The sequence below is a fragment of the Pleurodeles waltl genome, chromosome 6 (assembly GCF_031143425.1).
Source record: "Pleurodeles waltl isolate 20211129_DDA chromosome 6, aPleWal1.hap1.20221129, whole genome shotgun sequence".
Lineage (NCBI taxonomy): Eukaryota > Metazoa > Chordata > Amphibia > Caudata > Salamandridae > Pleurodeles > Pleurodeles waltl.
The window spans coordinates 1,689,354,355-1,689,379,134 of record NC_090445.1 but is presented as its reverse complement, the minus strand read 5'-3'; the positions used below and the strand labels follow the sequence as shown (position 1 = coordinate 1,689,379,134).

General features: G+C 42.0%; 1 protein-coding gene across 6 annotated transcripts in view; it reads right to left on the bottom strand.

The window, feature by feature from the left end:
* Window positions 1–24,780, bottom strand: part of PBX3 (PBX homeobox 3) — a 302,674-nt gene that overhangs the window by 85,988 nt on the left and 191,906 nt on the right. For all 6 annotated transcript variants that reach the window (XR_011205093.1, XR_011205094.1, XM_069241767.1 and 3 more), the window contains exons 3-4: window positions 21,128–21,369; window positions 7,058–7,248 (exon numbers count right to left, since the gene is read on the bottom strand). Coding sequence is in view for 4 of the 6 variants with exons in the window: in XM_069241767.1 (XP_069097868.1) it covers window positions 7,058–7,248; window positions 21,128–21,369 (433 nt within the window). In the remaining 2 variants the exon portion in view is untranslated. The remainder of the gene's footprint in view (window positions 1–7,057; window positions 7,249–21,127; window positions 21,370–24,780) is intronic.

The following is a 24,780-nucleotide window of genomic DNA, read 5'->3' as shown; positions in this document are numbered from 1 at the left end:
TATACTGAGCTGAAAGTACTTCAGCAATCTGTTTCTAGTGATTGTCCTGTCTTTTTCCACATTCCTAATGCTCACAGGTTTTGGCTGCTTTTTTCAACAAAGTAGTCCAAAAAGCCCAAATTAAAGCAAATCATTTGAAATCTCCATGTTCTTCTTTAATATGGCTTTTTATGGTTTGGCTACAGTTTGATGGAACTTTATTCAGTGATTTTATTCTTTTCCTGTCAGTACTAGCTTATCCAATCATCAAGGGAATAAGAGAAGGCTGGATACAAGACAGTCGAATATGTGATAAAATGCTGCTGCTTCCTGCAATCTAGCAAGCTAGGTAAAATCTTGGTGCACCAAGGGCTAAGAAAAAATGCACACAAAACCAACATCGACACCTATGGGAAATGCATCGTCCAACCTGTTGTTTGTTGTTCTGGGTTTTTCAGTGCATGCAATAGATTGTTGAGTAAGAATCATTCCGGCATATGTGACCTATCAGTGTGTAAATACTTGGAATACTCTGAATGTCACAGAGATAATGTGATACCTAACAAGTGAGCCCTGAATCCTGTGACACAAGCTTAGGAACTGCCCAATGTGTCACAATGCTTGCAAAACCAATAAAGATACACTACAAAAACAACGTGCACAACTCTGTCATTTATAATAGTAATCAGGAGACTTTATTTGGGAATATGTCATGGAACAAGTAGGTCCTAAACAACTACTTGCCTAAACCACTACTGCTAAACAACTAAAAAGTCTCTACAACAAAGTACTAACCAACTACTGTCTAAACAACGATTTTGCCTGAATAACGATTGCCTGAACAACGGATTTTAAGGTACGTTTTTCTTTTTTTTTATGGTTCATTAGTTGTTTAGAAAAAAAAGATGTTTTGTCATATATTTCTGAAAATTAATAGGATTATTTCCAACATAATCCCCAATTACAGTATCACTGTCCAAATCCAAATAGTAGAATTAATTGATCTGTTGTTCCAAAATTGCTATGATCCAAAGTCCAAGTCCAGATTTCTCTAATCAAAGTTCAATCATATTCTTCAAAAGATGATATAGCTTATTATTTAAATTTAGCAGCCTATCAATTTGGATTAATTCATTTTACTATTTGGATTTGGACAGTGATACTGTAATTGGGGATTATGTTGGAAATAATCCTATTAATTTTCAGAAATATATGACAAAACATTGCCTATGTATACTGACTCATGAGTACTATTATTTTTCATATTATAATGAGTGCCTCTTGTACTTTATATTTGCAATAGTGCTTTTAGCATTTATCAATACCTTTTGGGTGTGGTCTTTCAAGAGTGCACCATTTCGAGATTCGACATTCTTCGTTGATAGTCACCTCGCTACCCAGAGCGCCTAGTTTTCTCCCAGTACAATACACCCACACGTAGTTAGAGTATATATATATATATATATATATATATATATATATATATATATATATATATATATCAATTCTAAACAACTAAATTCATTACAATATATATATATATATATATATATATATATATATATATATATATATATATATATATACTGTTTAGCGGTAGTGGTTTAGAAAAGTAGTTGTTTAGGACCTAGTTGTTCAGGGTGCTTCCCTTTATTTAGTATTTAATATTTTAAAAGCACAACAGATGCCAGGGACCTAGCTTCTAGGAGCAAGACACATATCTGACAAACAATCAGTGTCTTGTGGTAGCAAGATAAGCATTGACAAAAGTAACCACTGCAAGTATTCTTGTGGCAATCTGTTTAAATGAGGGAAGAGCATGGGTAGAGAGGAAATACATGGTGCTTGTTAAATACTGATGACAGTACAGAATACAGGTATCATTGTGGCAAACTGGACGGAGAGCAGGGATAGAGAGGGGGTAAAAGCAAGGCACAGATTGAGAGTGGGAGGAACATACTGGCAGTGGGAAGGTGATTCCAAGAAATGGTGAATGGTATTCCACCTGTAGGGGCCTGGGGTTATGGTAGAGACCTTCTGGGTGTGAGAGGGCATGAAGGGAGGCAGGAGGACTAGGTAGAGTTCCTTAGAATTCTGCAGGTCGCTTGATGAATTATTATTGTCTTGAATTATTAACATTCATGTTTGTTTCAGGCTCTTGTGTTCGTGCAAACTCGGCCCTTTAAAATGGCTACTAAATTTGAATTCCTCCCAAGAATGGTTTGCGATCCGACTGCACGTACCTAAGGACAATGAGCAGCAGGGCATTAGTCCTGCTGGGTTATGCCCCATCAGTCTCACAATGCTACTAACTACATTTCATCAGAAAACCTGCAAACTCCTTCCCCAGGGCTCTATTTATCTCATTACTTTCCTTCCGCTCATTTTGTTTTGTTTACCCTGTTTCGTTTTAGAGAAAGCACTTTGCAATGTGCTTCTGCAAGATTTACCTTGCCCATTTCTTTGTGTGCTCTGTCGACCTAGTGACTGATTGCTTGTAATTGCCTGCCAATGATCAATGTGGTCATGGTATTGCCGGTAATAACAGTGTTTCTTCCACCTAGATCTTGCACACAGAGGTGTATTACACGGTTTCCAGCTGAGAGGCATACTCTGTTATTGTTCCATCGTTTCACAGACACAAGCCCTCCACTTACACTACTCTGTCCCTGAGTACAGGACATGTGTGTGGCAGAGTTAGACTTCCTTCCCAGGTACACCTGGAGTTCACTCAGATCTACATCACTTAAACATGCCCTCCCTTTATACTACACTCTCCCTGAGTAGGAGAGCTATACTTCATTGTCCAGGTATCACAGGAACTCACTGATATTTGTAGGACTCAAACATTCCCTCCCTTTATACTACACTCTCCCTGAGTAGGAGAGCTATACTTCATTGTCCAGGTATCACAGGAACTCACTGATATTTGTAGGACTCAAACATTCCCTCCCTTTATACTACACTCTCCCTGAGTAGGAGAGCTATACTTCATTGTCCAGGTATCACAGGAGCTCACTGATATTTGTAGGACTCAAACATTCCCTCCCTTTATACTACACTCTCCCTGAGTAGGAGAGCTATACTTCATTGTCCAGGTATCACAGGAACTCACTGATATTTGTAGGACTCAAACATTCCCTCCCTTTATACTACACTCTCCCTGAGTAGGAGAGCTATACTTCATTGTCCAGGTATCACAGGAACTCACTGATATTTGTAGGACTCAAACATTCCCTCCCTTTATACTACACTCTCCCTGAGTAGGAGAGCTATACTTCATTGTCCAGGTATCACAGGAACTCACTGATATTTGTAGGACTCAAACATTCCCTCCCTTTATACTACACTCTCCCTGAGTAGGAGAGCTATACTTCATTGTCCAGGTATCACAGGAACTCACTGATATTTGTAGGACTCAAACATTCCCTCCCTTTATACTACACTCTCCCTGAGTAGGAGAGTTATACTTCATTGTCCAGGTATCACAGGAACTCACTGATATTTGTAGGACTCAAACATACCCTCCATGTACAGTACACTCTCCATACGTAATAGAGTTATACTGCATTCCCCGGGTATACCTGGAGCTCACTGATATTTGACCACTCCCTCCCTTTAAACTACACTCTCCCTGAGTGGTGAGTTATACTTCACTGCCCAGGTATACCTGGAGCTCACTGATATTTGTATGACTCAAACACTCCCTCCCTTTAAACTACACTCTCCCTGAGTGGTGAGTTATACTTCATTGCCCAGGTATACCTGGAGCTCACTGATATTTGTATGACTCAAACACTCCCTCCCTTTAAACTACACTCTCCCTGAGTGGTGAGTTATACTTCATTGCCCAGGTATACCTGGAGCGCACTGATATTTGTATGACTCAAACACTCCCTCCCTTTAAACTACACTCTCCCTGAGTGGTGAGTTATACTTCATTGCCCAGGTATACCTGGAGCTCACTGATATTTGTATGACTCAAACACTCCCTCCCTTTAAACTACACTCTCCCTGAGTGGTGAGTTATACTTCATTGCCCAGGTATACCTTGAGCTCACTGATATTTGTATGACTCAAACACTCCCTCCCTTTAAACTACACTCTCCCTGAGTGGTGAGTTATACTTCATTGCCCAGGTATACCTGGAGCTCACTGATATTTGTATGACTCAAACACTCCCTCCCTTTAAATTACACTCTCCCTGAGTGGTAGGGGTATACTTCATTGCCCAGGTATACCTGGAGCTCACTGATATTTGTATGACTCAAACACTCCCTCCCTTTAAACTACACTCTCCCTGAGTGGTAGGGGTATACTTCATTGCCCAGGTATACCTGGAGCTCACTGATATTTGTATGACTCAAACACTCCCTCCCTTTAAACTACACTCTCCCTGAGTGGTGAGTTATACTTCATTGCCCAGGTATACCTGGAGCTCACTGATATTTGTATGACTCAAACACCCCCTCCCTTTAAACTACACTCTCCCTGAGTGGTAGGGTTATACTTCATTGCCCAGGTATACCTGGAGCTCACTGATATTTGTAGGGCTCAAACATTCTCTCCCTTTAAACTACATTCTCCCTGAGGAGGAGAGCTATACTTCTCTGCCCACTATAACTGGAAGTCGCTGAGATCCGCGTCACTCAAACACTTTATACACTGCCCGGTCCCTGAGAGCAGAACACGCGTTTAGTAGACATCACCGCCTAGATGTACCTGGAGCTCAGCAAGATGCAAACTCTTCTGCCATTTCCACTCCTCAGTCCCTGAGCTCAGAGCATGTGTTCAGTAGAGGTATACTTCCCAGTCCAGGTACAAGTAATGGTAATGTATTAAGTTCCAGACCTACTATACCGTTGGTTTTGTTGAGTACAGTATTAAATGCTGCTGAAAAGTTGTCGCTGAGACTATGTGACAGTACAGTCCATCCATAGATGAAGGTGATCTCAATATTTCAAGGCATTCATACAATACAATAACAAAATAGTGAAAGGCATATATCTCATTTAAAGTGTCGTGGGTCACGTATTCAACTGCCTTTAAGTAGGTTTCTAATGTGTGGAAGTGTTTACAAAATGTCACAGAGAGAGAAGGGAATAAGACAAGGTCGAAAATAAAGATGCAGTCAGCATTGTGCAGTTTAAATAGCTCTGGCATGTACACAGCTAACTGATGTCAATAATGTTTCTTAAAGGAAACGGCCTCATCGGAGGAGTAGATACCAAACACCCACAAATAATAAAGCTCTGGGATCCTGAATGTCAATCGAGAAATCAGGACCACGGTATCTTATGCTAGCTGGGGTACGCAGGGGACAGGTTTGGGGTAACGCTCTGTGCACATAGGCTGGAGAAACAGAAAGCATGTAAAGCAGGAGAGGAGAGATATGGCCTTGTGACTGGACCTGTCGACTTTGGAACCTGGGTTCCAAGTTTGCACTTGACTCAACATCATGTGGTTCGGGGCAAATCACTTAATCTCCCTGTGATTAAAACACATAAATGCAATGTCCTAAAAGTCTCAGCTTAATGTACAGGATCTTGTAGCTCGTCGTCCAGTCCCCCAAAGTAACGTACAACTCTCTGCTGCTTCCTATGTAGGACTGTGTATTTTAAATACCAATACATACATACATGTAATGGACAGGAAACATATGTGTCTTATTTGATGAGATATGTGTCTTCTTGCTGTCTTACCTAGCTCTGGATGACACATTTGCGTCTTCACTACTCCTAACAGGATATCTTGCTGGTACAGATCTATTGGGAATACGTCTAGGCGCAATGCTGGTGGAGGCTCCACTGAGGTGGTAGGGGCAAGTAACAATGATGCCAAAACCTCCGTTCATATAGAAAATAATAACAGGGGAATCAGGGTGTGTGGACCGACGAGGAGGGTAGGGGCTGCAGGGACTGTAAGTACCCACACGGCACAGCTCCAAGCTGCATTGTTGGGTGGGCAGTAGGCTCCTCTGCAGCACACCAGTATCAAGTTGACTGACACGTTGCTCTAAAGCAGGACACATCAGACACTATGAGCACAACACGTGGCTCAGCTCTCTGGTGTGCTAAGCATTTGCTACTTCGGCTGCATATTTAGATCACGCAATACTCAAACGACCCAATGACAACATAAGCACTGCAGCATCAACAAGCGCATCACATGGCTCCAAGCCACAGGGTTGGCCAAGCACCTGAGTGCCACATGTAGATCAGGCAGTACCCACATGTTACGCTACAACTATACACATTAGGCGCGATGTCAGGCACCCTCACGTGCACAACATGTTAGACTAAGCAATCTCCACCTAACTGGTATGTCTAGATAATACTAAACTCCCACAACACATTACAACAACAGTGCGCAATAGATACAAGTCCTACCACCATCATACACAGAACACAATTGCAAGTCTTCAAACTCGCATATTGTGTTAAAAGAATGGTACACATTAATCACAACTCCTGACATCATCATGCACACAACACAGCTCCAAGCCGTATAGTTAGCTAAGGTTGTGCCACCTCAATTGTCGATTCATGCAGGTGACTTGTCTACCAATCTACATATCAGTCTTAAAGAAGTTAACTTAACCACCACAACCCAATACACACAGAATGGCTTCAAAGCCATACAAGAGCAAACCTGCCTCGATAAAATAACTACCACTTGAAGCCGAGCACTAAACAACAATACTCCCCAGCAGAAAGAAACAAGTAGCATCCATGCATGTAACTTAGACGAAGATCCGTAACATGATCTATCCATCAACCACCCAAGTAGAGCTCAACAGAGCACTTAAACTCAGGTTAAAGCGAATCTCAAATCCATACAGGGGACCCTTTTCCTGAAAGGGCTTCAGGGCCATACATACTATGGGAATGACCCAAACAAATGTACTTGACATAACGTATAACGTAACGTGACATAACATTGTGCATATCAATTGGCCTATCCATCTGTTGGTTTGGGAAGGGGATTTATTTCCTCAATACGACACTGAATTTTCAGATGTATTCTACAGGCAAATATTTGGTCAACAGCTCAAAATGGGGAAATCACGTTTAAATACCTGGCATCCAGAAACCTCGACCGCAGGATCATCACTGCTTCACAAGTGCTTTGTTTTAGCTGCATCTGAATCGAACTGAACTTCCGATGGATGATCCCGACCATCCTTTCAATCTCTTTCGGAGATATGGGACGTGTTCGACTTTGCTCCCGGAGCAGATTCATCACATGCGTTGTGAACTCGTTACACGCCTAAACAAAAATACAAAAAGATCAGCAAGGAAAAAATCCACAACAATGTCCATCTTTGAATCACAAGGCATTTTAACAGTTCACCTTGAATGAAAATGATATCAATGTTGTGACAATCAGCATGGCCACAGAGCATGAGCAATGCTTGCCCCAAGCCTCTGCATGCTGATGGGTTTGAATATGTCACCACCATGACTGTTTTGTGAGGAAGAAGAGAATACACATTGGATTGCCCTCTCATCAACCCATCCTCAAGGTGCTCCAGCTACAGTACGGGTCGCCCGTATGGGAGTAAGACCATGCCTCTCTGAATACGTATTATAATCCTGGTAGCATCCCATGTGAATAACAACCTGCACATTACCCTTATTTAAAGGTGAACTGCTTGTGGTGTTCTATTTCCCACTAGATATTGCACTATGTAAGCCATTTTGGTCCAAGAAAAAAGGACCTCTTGTATATATCTAACATTTGATCTTACAATTGGTGTTTTTCAAGTGCAAGCTGTTAATAATGTATTGCCAAATCTAAAAAATGTTGACCAAAAACGATGGAACAAGAAGGGAACGTCCTTTAAAATGCACAGGACTTCTCTGAAATTGGTATTAGCAAGCATTCAATGCATCATCGAGACAGAAAACCTGCACACTAACCTTGGAATGGAATGTCAAATTAGGTGGGACATCTTTCCAAAACAAAAGCTGTCCCCAAGTCCATGGGCCTCACTAGCACTCTCATTGTTCTCACAGATGGCCCTTGAATCCATGGTTTTAATAATAATACTAATAAAAAATACTAGTGTGTTTTTATTTAACGCTTCTCATGACTCTTCACACACAGCACAGATTAGCAGCGGCTGATGGATGGGCATGTGTGCTGAAAGGGAAAACAAGACGCCTGGATTTACACACACACTCAGAAAGCAGGCGTGACATTTTCAAAAAGTGGCTACTAATGAAAGATTGAACACAACATGAACAGTGTGTAATTGGTGGAGTGGAGATAACTGTGTCTTAAGAGCCAATGTTGCCATTGAGGGTTTCTGGTCACATAGTACAAACCACTAAGCACAGCGTCCAGCAGTTCGTATATGTAACTGGAACTAAGGTCCAAAAAATGTTTTTTGTGACATAATGAACCACAAAGCCCGAGCATCTGGCAATTTGTTTAAGTAGCTGGATCCTTGAGATTTGTTGAGCTTACGGACTGATACATTCACTTGACGCATCTGTGTTTGATCCCTTGATTGCAGGTTAAAATACCAGTGGGTCCACTCAGCCTTCCAAAGTTAAGAGGTCAATGAAATGAGTACAACTGAGTTGGGTAAGAATTAACATATGTTATATGAGAATAGGGATGAGCACGCTTTCCACATACATGCTTGTTATGTTATATATTTTTATACAAAACTTCCTTGAACTGGTAATGACAACCCGTGCTCCACACCTCGAACTGCAAGTGCTTGTATGGTGGGCATGTGGAACTCAGCGTCAAGCAAATCCAGAGATGTAAAGAATAATTTCTTGCAGCAACACTATCCAAACCGATTGTTTTCTGAGGTACTCCTTCAGCTGTCAAAGATCTAAACTAGGTCTCAGTTCGTTGAAACTTTCCCTGACCAGGCATAAACATGAGTTTCACTGGGATATATGACAGGCTCAGGTCCCCTTTCTCAATCACGCAGAGGACTTCAGCTTGCAGTAGGCCTAGATGTTGGTGGTTTTTCCTGCTTTGAGGAATTATGGAGGACTCTTAATGAATTCTAGCACGCCATTAAACTTCACCAGATAGCAGACCCACGAATCAGTTGCAATGGAACTCCACTCCTTCAGGAAGTTGACATTCTCCCCATGGGACTACTCGATGGAGTGGACTGGGGTGGTGTGGCTGGTGCCTTTGGGAAGTCACTGTCCTCTGCCACCATGCTGAGACCTGGATTGTTTCCATCTTTTAAGGCTGTGCCTGCTTCATATAGGCCAATGGAGTTGGTGCTCTAACCTGATGCTTGGGGTAGGACTAGTGACATACCTGTGGTTCTACCTGGTAGGGCTGGCTTCAATAGTCTCCCTGGTAAGATGGTTGTCTTTTACCTCTGGAACCATGAAAGGCTGCAGATGCCGCTGATACAGTACTTGCAGAGATCAGGTGGCATCCTTGTCTGCATGCCTCTTAAAGAGTGATTCATCATGACACGGTATAGCCAGCAATCTACTCTGAAAGAAATACAACAGAGTCAGCTTGCATGTGCATGACCACTATTCCACCAGTTGATGGAAATCAGCAGAGGTGACAATGGTAGCCAAATCAGTTACAGTGTAGGTAGCCCTTTGTCCCTCTTCAAAGATCACCTTTGCCTCTGCTGTTTGTCCTCATGGATGAGGTCCATACAAGATGCGAGCATGACCACATCTGTCTATCACATCTGCCTAGAATTACAAGGGAGCAGGACTCTCTGACTGACACAGCCATGGGTGATATCCGCTTTACGATGTTGTCTGGCAATTTTCCTTCCCTACACCAAGTTGCAATAGGGGAAGTAGGATGTTTGGATCTTCTTTGTGTCACCCGCATTAGTACAGAATGAGATTGAGGCTGTAATTTGAAAACTGTTGGATTATTCTCCAGGCCTTATATTTTTTTCATCAAGGCACGGTTTTACCACTTCTATTGTTGCCAGTGACAACAAACAAGACTCTTGCTTCATATGTGGTCCACAATGGGAATGAATCAGATAGTCCTGTGTAGCAGACCACTAATACTGTATAGAAAGCAATCTGTTTCTTTGCTTTTGACCATATGTTCAAATCAATTTGACGGTCTTTCGGTTTGCGTATTTAAACCAGCCATGTCATGCAGAGGTAAATCCACAGTAGGCAGAGTGGATGGGTCAGTGGTTGGCACAACAGTTATCCCATTCTGCACATACTGTGCACGCTACATCTTTGTGGTCTTATTCTCTTCTTGTACGGACTTTAGTTTGTTCCTTGAAGCAAAGATTGGATAGTTTCTCTCGGCATTAGAGACCGATGTCAAAGAGGCTGCATCTTCTCTGTTGGCTGGTGCAGTTTCAAGGCGGTTGTTGTTGCTTTGACAAAGGCTGTTGCTGAAGGGGTGGCAGTGGTGGCAAATGCTGTTACAATGGAGGTGGTTGTTGTGATGCTTGTGGTCATGAAGGTGTTCTTGGAAAATATAATAATTGTCCACATTACTTGTTGAAGGTGTCTAACTAAACTTGTAGGGCCCCACATCACGGTTAGTTTTTGGTACTTCACTTCTCCTTGGTGCAGATCACAATGAAAATCGTAGTTATGATCATAATGCCACAGTCTTGAATCCTTGAGGTCTTAGCATGGCTGGCAAGTGAAATGATCTCTTAGTGACATAAATACCTGAAGAAATGGACTGGGACCAACTACAGTAGATGTGATCCTTTTCCATTATATGAAGTCTTTGAAGAAAGGTTTCTGCAGATCTTGCAGCTTTGGCCTTGTGAGAAGTACATGAGCAAAACATTCAGCCCTTATAAGGGTCCTCATGTAGCCTCTGCTTACCACATAACACAGAGGCCTTCGTATTGCAGAATCTGACACTGGCAAAAAAGGTTTGTATCACTTCTGAGACAACCCTTGAGGGTCAGAAAGGCTACCCCAGGGTTTCTAAGTTAAAGTTGTTGAACATAATCTTTTGTCTGGAGTAAGTTATACAGAGTTCAAAGGATGTCCCTTCAAACACAACCTGTGGTATAAATATGAGGTTTGGGGGGCTTCTTCGGGAATGACCAAGCAAGTCAACGCCGTGTCCTCCGCCTGCTTCCTGGCCCTCCGCATGCTCCGCAAGATCTTCTGCTGGATCCCCGCCGACACTAGAAAAACCGTGACCCACGCCCTCGTCACGAGCCACCTGGACTACGGCAACACCCTCTACGCCGGGACCACAGCCAAAATCCAAAATCGCCTGCAACACATTCAAAACGCATCGGCACGCCTCATCCTCGACGAACCCCGCAACAGCCACATCTCCGCACACCTGAGACACCTGCATTGGCTCCCAGTCAGCAAAAGGATCACCTTTCGACTTCTCACCCACGCACACAAAGCCCTCCACAACAAAGGACCGGAATACCTCAACCGACACCTCAGCTTCTACGTCCCCACCCGCCTCCTCCGTTTCTCTGGTCTCGCACTCGCTGCCGTCCCTCGCATCCGCCGCTCCACGGCGGGTGGGAGATCTTTCTCCTTCCTGGCGGCCAAGACCTGGAACTCCCTCCCCACCAGCCTCAGGACCACCCAGGACCACTCCGCTTTCCGGAGACTCCTAAAAACCTGGCTATTCGACCAGCAGTAACCCCCCCTTTCTCCTAGCGCCTTGAGACCCGCACGGGTGAGTAGTGCGCTTTATAAATGTTAATGATTTGATTTGATTTGAATGGTGTTCATTGTGCTCTCAACTTTATAGCTGAAGTTGAAATCTTTGTCAGTGAGGTGGATCTCTTAATAAAGTGACATTGTTTAAGAACTTGCACGCCCTCTTCAGAAACACACTGCTATTTTAAAGATACTTTGGGATTTCCAACTTGATGACAGGAAGGAATGAAGCGTTTGAACCTGTGATCTAATGCTACTGATGTTTTTTACATCACGTTTATTTTGCTACAATTACATTGAGCAAGATGTACGTTTCAATGATGTTTGTCACAATGTTTATTGAAAATAAAAAAATAAAAAAAGAAGAGTGCCATAACACAATACAACAATGCAATAAAATACAGTCAACACACATAACACAATACCAACACAAAGCAACAAAACAATACGACATAAGAAAACATAAATATCACAACACAACCTAACAAAATTACAGAAAACCCCAACATTTGTGCTGTTTTGTTGAGTAAGATTGCTGTATTATGATATTGTTGTGTTTTGTATTGTGTTGTGGTATTGTGTTTTTAGTTTGTTGTTGTACTGTGTTGTGGTGTATTGTGCTATCTTGTGCTGTGGAATGGTGTTGTTTACTTCTGTTGTACTGCTGTTGTGTAATTCTGGTGCTGGTTAGCTGTTTTTGTTGATTGTGTTGCTATATAATTTTGAAGATCATGAAAATATAATGCATGAATGTGACATCTACCCTGCAAAATATGGGGTTTGAAAAGACTGTGTGAAAAGCTGTGAAAAAATAACTGACACACATATGAACCATATAGGACATCAGCCTGCCTCTGGGGCCAGGGAGAGCAAATGTGTGCTAATGTCTATTCATGTAGTAGGAATAGCCATCTGGGAGTCGATGAGAACAGTTGGCAGAACAAAGGGCAGCGTTAGCACAACTTCTTTAGCTTAGAGATGCCAAGGATGGCTTCTCCTATCCATTCCTAGGAGCCACTCACCTCTGTCAGATGGAAGGAGAGCTGGTCTAAATGGGGGAGCAGGTATGGAGCTGAGGACAAGCTTGTTCTGTGGCAGCTGGATTTTGACTTCCTGAAACAGGGAATTGTGGGTAATTTTAAGGTAAAGCAAAGAGGGACTGCTAATTATATGATTGGGTGGCAGACTGTATCTTGTGACTGGCTAGTGTACAGGACAAATCAGACACCCCAACAACTACCTCCTCGGAACATTCATGGACCTGAGATAATTCCACCTGTAGAAGCGGGTGCTGCTGGAAGAAGTCTCCTGAACATTTGGTAATAAACTGGCTCATTAACGGACTTCTGAGTTCTATTGACACCCAGGATCTGGAAAAGCTCTCCAAAAGTCAAGTGGTGGGCCTCCTGCTTGCTTGCTTCAGGAACACAAAAAGACAAGTTACTCCGGATTCCATGAAGGTCAAGATGAGCACAGAGGACTTCACTCAACCGGAGGTCCTCTAGAAAGAGACCTAGAGCCCAGAAGCCTGCCCTGAGAAGCTACTGGTTGTAGGACCAACAAGAAGGAACTTTCCCAACAGTTGGAGAACTGACTCTGAAGCTAAAATATTTCACCAGGGAAACCTGCTTGGTGTCATCGACCTCTGCTCCATCGCAGTCAGCCTGAAATTGCAAGTAGGTCCTGTTCCACTGCAAACTGTTGTTTTTCAATGGCACTTTATATTTTCTATGCACATTTGGTTCCTAAAATTTCAGAAAATCATATCTCCGGTTCACATTAAACTATGCTAATATCTTGCTGTCTTTTGGCTCACTAAAATTATCTCTGTTTTCCCAAATAGTTTTTTTGTCCTGTATTCATGACCTTAAAATGATTGTTACGGCTTGAAGTTACTGTGTGCCTCTCTGGGGAATCCATGCTGCCTGTGCTATATCCAGGAGCAGAGGTTCTCTCAGAACAGTGTTTTGACCAACTGTGCGCATTAAGGTGGTAGTGGCCACCATCTCCCAAATTAACAACCCAGTCCCTAACAGTGTTGTGATCTTATTTTATTTTAAATTAGCCAATCCAACCTGAACCACAACGGTCTTGACAAATATTGGGAGTCAGGGGTTGCAGCTGAAGTAGAAAGGGTTGGAAGGGGTTGCACTGTCAAACCCCCGGTGACCTTCAAGTGATGTTGGTGCTGCACAGCTCATTCAACACTACATAGCACACCTTTACATGGACACATTAATCATTACAACCAAAATCAATTTCAGTATGTTTCCCTCCTTTACCTGGGCAGTGGATTTAACTTTAAGAACGCTATGCAACAGTTTCTTCATTTGTTTCGCCCTCCACATGATGTTCACCTTTCATTCTTTTTTTTTTTTAAACTCATTTTATAACTGTATTGATAGATGTATATGGATAAACGTACGCCAAATCACTGTGGATCAAGCAACTAATGTGCTTGCCCTGGAAACTACTTTGCAGTTACTTTGGAAACAGGCACAATTTAGATGCTAGATTTTACGTGTGAACTAAAAATCTAGAACAACATTTAAAAGCAAACGAGAAGCGAAGACTTGCTCTTTGTGAATAATGCATGTCATTTCTGCCACCCAGAAGGTATGTTCGAGAAGAAGCTCTTCTACTATAATCACAGCAGATGCTGTGAAGTCATCTTGTTTGCTTCAATAGCTTTGCAATGGAGCTGTCTAATGGAGACTGTTATCTTTTCTGTACGTGGAACATAGCCAGCTGCTGAATATTATAACCATCAAACAATAATGGAAATGTTAATGACTTGATTACAAATCGGGTAATTAATATTATCACTTTTTAGGTCTGGTGTTACCAGGGCCTTTATATTTTAGTAACGTACTCTTAGAGGTCCTCAGCTAGCCCTCTTTGTCCAATGGTCTATTTCTGTGTTATTCATATTTTCTCATACACTACAGTATAAAGTATGGGTCAGTAGGCCAGCCCACTTCAGCCATTGGCTACCTTCACTGTGAATGGCAGCATTCTGCTCTCTCACAAGAAGCACACATGCACACAGTGTAATCCCTTTCAGTGCCAGAGACTAGGATGGCAATGTGTACTTTTTAAGTACAAAAAGATTACTTTTTTATTTTTCCAGTTTTAATACTGATGAGGACCCGACAGCTCCCGCAACAATGTTTTATAAAAACCACTGGCTGTGATTTCCAGTCCCCGGCGGGTTTCATGGACTCTGATCCTGCGGTTCTCAGTAAATTTCCTTAATCATTGCCTCGTAGCCAACTGCTATCATGTGCCAGCTCTGACTTTAACTTTAAAAGCGGCCGATCAAGCTGAGACTGATTGGCCCCCAGAGGAAATCCAGATACATATCCCTTGCTCCTGGCTTTAGCATTGGATCACCTTCAAACATTGCCTTCCCCTGCATCTCAGGTGTATTAAGATTGCCCCTTGCATCTCCTTTGACAGGGATTCTGATTATTGGGAGGTTATTGCTTTCCCTCCTCCTACTAGGCTTCCAGCGCCATTTCTTTCACATGTGGGCACCATCTGCGACAGCACTCCCATAATTTAGTTATTTTGTTCTTACCAATTGAGTAACACTTCTCAGGCATCAATTGTAATGTCCTGATGATGATCCTGTTATGGTTATAGGATCGAAATGTCTTCGACTCTTGCGCACTGACCCAATAAAATGTCTATAGAAATGAACCTAATGGCAGAACTGCTGCTGTAGGTTTATTTGTGGCTAACAGTTTTTTTTTATTTATGTCACACCACATTATTGCCTGGGTTCTTTTGTTTATATAATTTTGAGTCCTCTGCGTTTTGGGTCGTTACCCATCATTTTTCTGATTTTTTTAAATAAATGTGATTTTATTTGTTTTCATAAACACTGCATGTGGGCATAATTGTTTATTCCAGGTAAAACATATAGGGGGTCATTCTGACCCCGGAGGTCAGAGACCGCCGGGGCCAGGGTCGGCGGGAGCACCGCAGGGCATTCTGACCGCGGCGGTTCGGCCGCGGTCAGATTCGGGAAACCGGCGGTCTCCCGCCGGTTTCCCGCTGCCCTGCAGAATCCTCCATGGCGGCGGAGCGCGCTCCGCCGCCATGGGGATTCTGACACCCCCTACCGCCATCCTGTTCCTGGCGGGACTCCCGCCAGGAACAGGATGGCGGTAGGGGGTGCCGCAGGGGCCCCCGTAAGAGGGCCCCACAAAGTATTTCAGTGTCTGCTATGCGACGGGTGCCACTGCACCCGTCGCACCTTCCCACTACTACTCAATTCTGAGCCGGCGTCCTCGTGGGAAGGCTGATTTGCCCTGGGCTGGCGGGCGGCCGCCCGCCAGCCCAGGGCAAATCCCAAAATACCCTCAGCGGTCTTTTGGTGGGGGAACTTCGGCGGGCGGCCTCCGCCGCCCGCCGAAGTTAGAATCACCCCCATAGAGGTGTGTTGTTCCTTTAAAGCATTAAGTGCTCCTTGTCCCCATATATCCATGAGATTCCCTTCTGTTTTTGTAAAAATAATTATAAAACCCATGGCACAACAAACCAAGCACTGTCAAAGCCAAAAAGCTTGCAGGCAACATCAGAACAAATGGCTTTGCCCATGCTTGCTGATGTATGCTTTGGTGCAATTGAGAAGCTCGCCCTTAAAAGTTCTTTATATGGTATAATGTTATTTTACTTTCAACAAGCAGGGAGTATAACAGTTTAGAGGTGAAGTGTGTGAATGTTAAAGGGTTACAGCTAAACGCTTTCTTCTTGTAAATATTCATGATATTCCTATAACATTTGCTGAATGCCTCACAACGTATTAAGTGAAGCCATCTATGAATGCAAGGTTTGATTAGCAAGTTGGCAATAGCCCAACATTCACTGAATTCAGAGAGCTTTCCTTTAAACCAGCAGTTCATACATGATTAATTAGAACATCTCATTTATGTGGTGTGCACTTTAGCTCATTACTCTAAGTAAAATTCGTTAAGTATTTACATTTAGATAATTAAAATCTGGGTACATCCTTAAGAAAGATGCATACACTTCAGGCAAAATGATTTTGTTACCCTACTGAAAGTAAATTACAGCCTCATTTACATGATCGTCTGTTCTGTTTGAATTCACTCCTGGGAATATATGGAGTTGCATGTCCAATAAGGAAGGGTGGAATTATTAAGTCATATAGGATTGTCAAGGAAAATAGTGATAGTCTTTCTCTTTCGTGAACCCCAAAATCAATAATATAATTATGACATAGACACAAAGATAGATAGATAGATAGATAGATAGATAGATAGATAGATAGATAGATAGATAGATAGATAGATGGATGGATGGATGGATGGATAGATAGATAGATAGATAGATAGATAGATAGATAGATAGATAGATAGATAGATAGATAGATAGATAGATAGATAGATAGATAGATAGATAGATAGATGTTAACTCCTACCTTCAACAAATAGTAGTAAGCCTGGATAAAGTGATGCAGAATCCTTAGGGGTGCCAAATGCATATCCAAACACATGATTCGTCAGTACATCAAGTGATTCCAATTTGATTCTGAGGAAAGTATGTGTATTTTCGGTACAATCTTTGAGCCCATTGCAGGTTAATGTATTCTGTTATTGTTTGCACGTTTTCTTTTATTAGCAGAAGTAAGCTTGCATTATTTTGCCGTCTAGATGTAGAATTCGCAAAATCACTTGATGAGATATGGTGTTCCTGGCAGAAAGACACGTAAGGCAACTATTTACCAGATGTTTTTTAGGCCAGGGGTGTTCAATCACTATGCAGAAGGGCCAGATACATGTTAGAATGTCGGGACATGCCATCACTGTGAAAATGACTTCCCTTTATATTCTCACTATGCAAACTTGCCTTCTGAGGCCATCTCCTAAACCTAGCACGGCTCAGGACTTTCAGGACCTACATTGAACAGTGCTGTGTTAGGGGATGCTTGGTTTACGGTCACAGGCATTCTCACTCGTAAAACAAGCTTAAACAATGCCACGTTCAAGACTGGCACCCTGTCTTAGAACACCACCATACAAGAAAAAGATTATATAGGTGGTACATCCTTCTCCGTTCAAGCAGCCAAACAATGGAATTCATTACCCCCACTATAAGAGCCACAGATAACTATCTTCTCTTCGGAAAACTACTCAAGAGCTGGCTCTTTCCCCATAGTCACCATATTCAAACAGCTATGGACTGCATATGCCTATGTTGATAAATATTTTTTTCTGATTATGTGTATATTCTAGCTATATCCAGTTCTCTAGAAAATATGTATTGCTACTATGTCATAACAATAAACTACACACACACTCTTTAAACCTGTTTAACTAATGATTTAAATATATATATGTATGTACATATATGTGTGTGTATTCATGTGTCTGTGTGTATGTGTGTGTATATATATATGTGTGTGTGTATGTTATTCTATGCTAAACATGTTCATAGGTCATTGCATAACTCCTAGATAAGTTGGTATACTAGCTACTTATGAATCCTTGCTCTCATCTTATATCACACTTATCTACCCATCACCATCTGTCATGTCTCTATCCTCCATTCCCACTCTGACTCATCCCAAATCCATCCTACTACTTCATCTCCTAAATAACTCTGCCTAAGCTCTTCCCTCCGCTTCCACACCTATCTCACCCAAACCTCACTTTACTACCATGATCTCCCAAACAACCTTACTATATTCTCCCTCATTTATCTCACCCTGCTACTACGATCTCCCTAACCCTTTCCACAGACTCTTCCCTCCATCCCCCATTTACTCATCCCAAGCCTAAATCCCAGTGCTTAATTTGTGCTTGTTGTTACCGGTGCTGAGCACCGACACTTATTTTTGAGGGCCGACACTTATTCTTCTGCCTCAAGCATTTGCTGCGAGCAAAAGACACCTATGGGAAAGGCAGATGAAGGGAAAAACGAAAAAGCCTCACAATGGGAGAAAGCTGCAAGAGTGAGCTGAAGGGGTAGGGAGTGGCTTTATATGGATTAAAGATGCCCGAGATGGCTTCAGGATTACGCCGCCTCAGTATTCCGTGATCACACATTTAATTGCAGCAGCCGCGTGTTAAAAAGGAGGGCTTTGGGCACCGGCACCTTTTTATTTACAAATTAAGCACTGCTAAATCCTATTACCATAAACTCCCAATTAACACTTCTGGATTCTTCCTTCCTCCACCCCTCCATTACTCCAGTCAATCTAACTAACAAACTCACATATCCGTGGCTCAAATTAACTCATAATAATACTAAAACTGTACTCATATTTCCCTATACTAATCAACCACTAATTCCTTTTGGGTTCCGGAGTAGCGTGCTACTCGCCGAAAAGCGATTCGACGCCTCATCAGGGGTAGTAAGCACTATATACTATTACAATACAATACAATACAATACAAATTATTGACTATCAGACATCAGATGAGCCATTTTCCAGCACAAGTCTAGCACTTCTGGACAATGTTGGACAATCCTGCGTCAGGGGATCCTTGGTCTTCGATTACAGACAGCTTGACCAATAAAAAGCTCAAAATATTCTAGGAGTTTTTGACTTTTCAGAATTCAGAAGATCCACTCTCAGATGATTACTCACACCAAATCGTCAACAAAGTAAGGATCTTCTCCCACATTTTAACGTGCACTGAAACATAGTACCACTTAAGAAAAAAGTAACTTTACAAAAACTGGCATATGGATTTAATTTCCTTAATGTCAGTCATTTCATTGGATTCATGTTTGAAAATCTATGACAAATATATTACGGGGCATATGTCTATTACAAAAGCAGCGGATTGTCTACTTGTAAACGACTGACCAGTCTGAGGATATCTTCAGAGTGGAAAAACCTATATGAAACGAGGGGGGGTGTTGGTGTGTCATTTTGCACCCCATCTACACACTTATTCCTCGTTTTTCTAACACTAACAAGGAGTGAAATACATTTGGATTATATTTGGTGGTAATGGCCACCACCTGCTCTTACTGCGGGAACCACCCTCTTCCAACCCATCCCAAATGCAGTATGCCAGAAATCCCATTATTCTTGCAGAATTCTTGCTGTACTAGGAGGAATTTGAGGATTCTGAGAACTTTAATTTGTAAATCATGCTCACAAATTCACCTTTTTGCATGCAGATATTTGAATGGGAGCCCTAAGGTTTAGGGACAGCCACCTCTGACAATGATTCATAAGGGGATAAAACAGAATTTGGAATTCAACTGCAAATCAGATCAGAAATATAACCTGTAGGTTCTTCACTAATCTCCATGGTGAGTGAGATGTAATTTTCAATTCATCTTTTTATTTAAAATTACCCTTTTCAGAAAACGAGGAAGAGCTTTCGGAGTATGTTATGCAAATGTCCAATATAGATGTGGAGGTATGTAGCATGCTCCTGATTAAATCATTATTGACTGAGCTTTGGTGGTGGAAATGGTGGACGTCTTTCGAGGATGCGAGGGAGACACAGACAGTTATATGAGAGTGGAACTGAACAATATAAACTATTTTGTAGCTGGCTCAGCAACACTGTTTGAATGTTTGTTGTTCTATAGAGTACCACGATACCTACATTATAAATGTGTTATTTACAGTTCGTTTTTAACGACTCAACAGCAATGATTGTGTATGTGCAAAAACGGAGTGGTTCTTTAGTTGCACAAAACTCATTCGGCAAATTCACGAAGCTATCTGTGCATCTAAGTGACTTTTCCAGGATATATTCAATGTTGTAATTTACAACACACGTGCAGGTAGTTCACCGCCCTGAAACACTCAAAGGTGAAGAAAAACAAGTTTGCAATTACTTTGCATTTGGAAAAATAGACTTCCTGTATTTCGGTCCATGAGTACTTGCGGGAAACTGTAACAGTTTAAACATCCTGGGAGTATTCTTAGAACTCTCTCTTAATTCAAAAGCAGCTGGAAGTTCGCACCCGAATGTGGGTCACAATCTAAGGACCTGATTACTACCTAGGAGGATAGGATATAATGGAACCTGTAATACGGCGGACAGGATATCCGTCACATCTGTGACAGAGTATCCCATCTGCCATCTTAGTCAGGCCCTAAGTGTTATGTTATATTATTAAATTATACATTTTGTAAGGTGTACTCTTCCCTTAGGACCTTCTAATGCTAAGGATCCTGATCACGTTGGCCCTAATATATTTTGGTGAATTAACATATGGTCAACTCCTCTGAGTGAAGTAAAGGCAACTACAGTACCGTTGTCAACAACCCATGACAAAGAATAATTTGTGAACCCAAAATTTCACCTGAACAGTCAGTTTTTGTGCACTACAATCGCTTAGTACCCAAAATTCAGAATTACTCAAATCAAGACAATGTAGAACAAGGAACGATCTTATAAAGCAGTGGATCCTGGGAGAACATTTTTCTATGCTTATAACTTTTATGAAGCTAAAGAAAACTGGAGAGTCAATATGCCCCTGAAGTCAAACGGAATATCAATGAGATGTCTGACCTGCTCGTATTTCTCCAGCTCGGTGTGATATATTTGTCGGATCTGGGTCAGCTTGGCTCTGTAATCGGAATGTTCGATGGAGTTATCAGAAGACCCTCCTGAAGCTGCAGCCGCAGCTGCTGCTGCGGCAGATCCACCACCTTTTTCTGGTCCTGAAACTCCCTCAGCCAAAAGCATATTGTCCAGTCTCATTAGTTGCGGGTCTGGGGGATCCTCTTCCTGCGCTCCTCGAATACTGAGGCCTACAAGAAATAACAAGAAAAAGGAACATTATTTTAAGATAAAATAAAATATTGCTGTGGCATTAAAGTAATTTATCATACTGGATAATAACCCAACTTTAACACTGAAAACTCACTTTTCGACTTCAAATATATTCATATAATTTTTCAAAGATTGGATCTAGAAAACATCTATTGTGAAGCATGACAACATTTGGTGATATTCAGAAACTGAACCCTTGCGCTTTTTAGAAGTAAGAAAGACTAATTGTCTTGCAGTAACGTTTAGAGCATAGAAAATATTTTCAAAAATGTATACTGTTGGCCTCATTATGAGTTTCCCAGAATAATCGCCGTTATTTTCCTGGGTCCTTGTAATCCTTGGAGTCATGAAATAACAGGGATTACACGTGGTTATGGAATATCATACAGGAATCAGTGTTTTCATGCCTATTTCCTTTAAATTTCCCAGGGTATTTCACATGGTCGTGTGTTCCATCTCTATGCGAAACACCACAATTTGATATCCTAATGATGCCAGTAACTCTCATTACTGGCCCTATCTTGAATTCCTTGAACTTCTTGAATTTCACAAGGAGTTTAAGACCTGGCTTCTCAATTACCCAACCCTCCCTAGGAGGGATTAGGCACACACAACTGCTCAGTGCCAAGATACCCTTGCGGGTGACAGTGCGCTTTACAAATACACAAAACATATCTGGATTTCCATGGGGCACTCGAACGAGACCTTAGGTATAGAGAAAATCAGCTCCAGCTAGGAAAAGTTATGGGTTGTCTTTGATTTTTCAGGGTTGATAAGGTAGCATGTCAATGAATGGCTAAGAGAATATGAAGGCAAGAGGAAGGGAGATACTCAAACAGTAGGAAGCGAGGAGCGAAGGGCTGACGGAAGCAGACAAGAAGTCCCTCTAAAAGTACTGTTAGGCATAAGCAAGCTCTCCAGATGGCAGAATGTTTTAACTGGGTAATCATGACCATATATGTAATAAATAGGCAGGTTATGTGAGGTTTGTTCACCAATACTTTACTTTCTTAATAGTAGTATGATTACATCCCTTATACCGTGTCTGATGTTGTAGTAAGTCCCTACTCAGTTCTACGCAGCTGAATCAGTCCCTCTCCCTACAACACCAGCACTGCAAACTCTGCTGAAAGCCTTGAAAGCATCCTAGAAAGAGAACAAATTGCTACGGATGTGATAACGAGGTGGCAAACAGAGAAGCAACACGGCCGCCTGGGAAAATGGAAAAAGCTGGAAACGAAACAGTCGTGTTCTTACTTAGTGCTAAACCACAAAGATAATCATTCCTGCATAAATATCTGAAGTTATCTGATCAACTGAAAATCAGCTTGTTAAATCATATAAGAAATTATGAAAGAGTAATATTTTGAGTCAATAAGCTTTCATTTCTGTTCCAGCCAGGAATATGTGGACTTGTGGAACCCTGGATATCAAGAGAATTATCTTTGTTAACACAGATTCTGGAAAATGAGTCTAAATGAACTAACCATAATTTATAAGACAATGGAAGGAAGGGTTACCCAGCTGGTTGGGATGTGTTGCCCAAAACAAGCCACAAACCCACTAACAAGATGTTGTGCCTGACAGCGGCTTAAAGAACCGTGAGCATCCAAACTCCCACCACCCAGCTCCAGACTTATTCAGGACCTCTCAGGCTTGCACGCTGTGCTGAGGGGGCCCCCTGGAGCTCGGATCCCCTCGTACCACGGGAGCTGCGGGGCCTTTGTTACGCCAGTGGTACATGATTACATCCTTTGAACTACCATCATCAGATAATGAAATGTATGTTACAAAGAAAATGCTCACAACCACCACTTATATTTGGGACTTTTGAACTACTGACCACCAACTAAGAGACATAAAAATCAGTTTTGATAAAAACTGCACCAAGGGCCACAAGTTCAATGGCTTAATTTATGCTTAGAGATCCACACACTGACATTACACAAGTCAAGAGACACTGGGCAAGATTCATAAAAGGTAAGGAAAAATATGTTGCCAAAAGTAATCAAGCCTGCCTTGCAGAAAGGCATAATCCAAATTAAGATGATGTCAAACTTGTAGGGAAATATGCACAGTTGTTTTTGGGCCTCACCTAGCAGACAGGTTTTAGCTAGGTAAAAGCCTCTTAAGAACCATACGAAAAACTTGGCATGTGTGTAGACTCCACCCATTGCTACAATTGATTGCCTTACTTGTCACTCTCATTTGCTTGCTTCTTATTCAATGTCTTTTTTCAGGACGCATGTTTGTCTCTTCCCTGGAGCATAACCTCTTTACTATCCTCTTGACTGGCTCTCTTGTATCCTTCCACCGCTCCCAATCAGGGAACTTCATTTTTCTTTACCTTTCAGCACTCCATGAGAATGCATGGATTTCCTGGCAATCTCCCTCATGTGCTGTTCTCTTTCAAACCCCAAACTTGTCCATCTCTTTCTCCACCTGTACCTGGCTTTTATTACTTTTTAAAGGTCTCCCTGAGCCCAGCCTCAAGTGCCTCCCATGGTCCTTCGTCCCTGCCCAGTTCTTGTTTCTTTCCATCCACCGACTTCTCCCAGCCGCTCCTTCCCTAAGCACTGCATTTCATACATGAGTTAGGCTTTCATGTTTGTTTTGCAAGGTATAGATTGCGGTCCTAGCCACAACATGAATTCCAGTGCTTTTCTCAGATTTATTTTGCAACTTAGCTACACTTTAGCAATGTTTCTAAAGTGATTTTCTGAGCATATGTTAAAGTGATATAACAAAAGCTAACCATAACTTAAATGTAATCTTCGTTTATTTCAGTGCATTTGTAGAGTTTTTAACCATAAGCCAATGCAACGGATCCTTGTGTCCAACTCGCCAAGGTAGGCAGCCCCCACTGTGCATGGCCAAAGGACCTGGCCTAACGCTCAACCCACCAGAGGCAGCCAAACCTACTAAGTAAGGAATGTGCAGAAGAGAGTTCACCAGAGGACCGGACCTTTAATCAGGGCATGTGCCCAACCCCATGTGTGACAGTTGCCCAAGCACAGCAGTGGGACCAGGTTTAATAAATCTTGCACATGTTTTGGAAAGATCAGTATGAAAGCCACTTTTTTATCATTTATTTTCATTCTAGGGTAAGGGCCCTTTTGGGGGCCACAAACATGGACCTAGGTTAATGTAGGCTCAAGCTACCACCCATGTGTCATTTTTATTTTTCCTAACATGGTGCTCTGTGCACTGTTTTGCGTATTGGTGGCCGTGACTGAAAAATGTATGAGACAGCCAACCGATCAGAATGCATCGTGTTTATGAATGTGAAGCCAGACTTGCAAACCCGCAGAGGACAATGGGAGAAACGCTCCCTCACGCAATACCATTTGAGAACCCACAAAGGGATCTCCAATGTAATGGTCCAGATA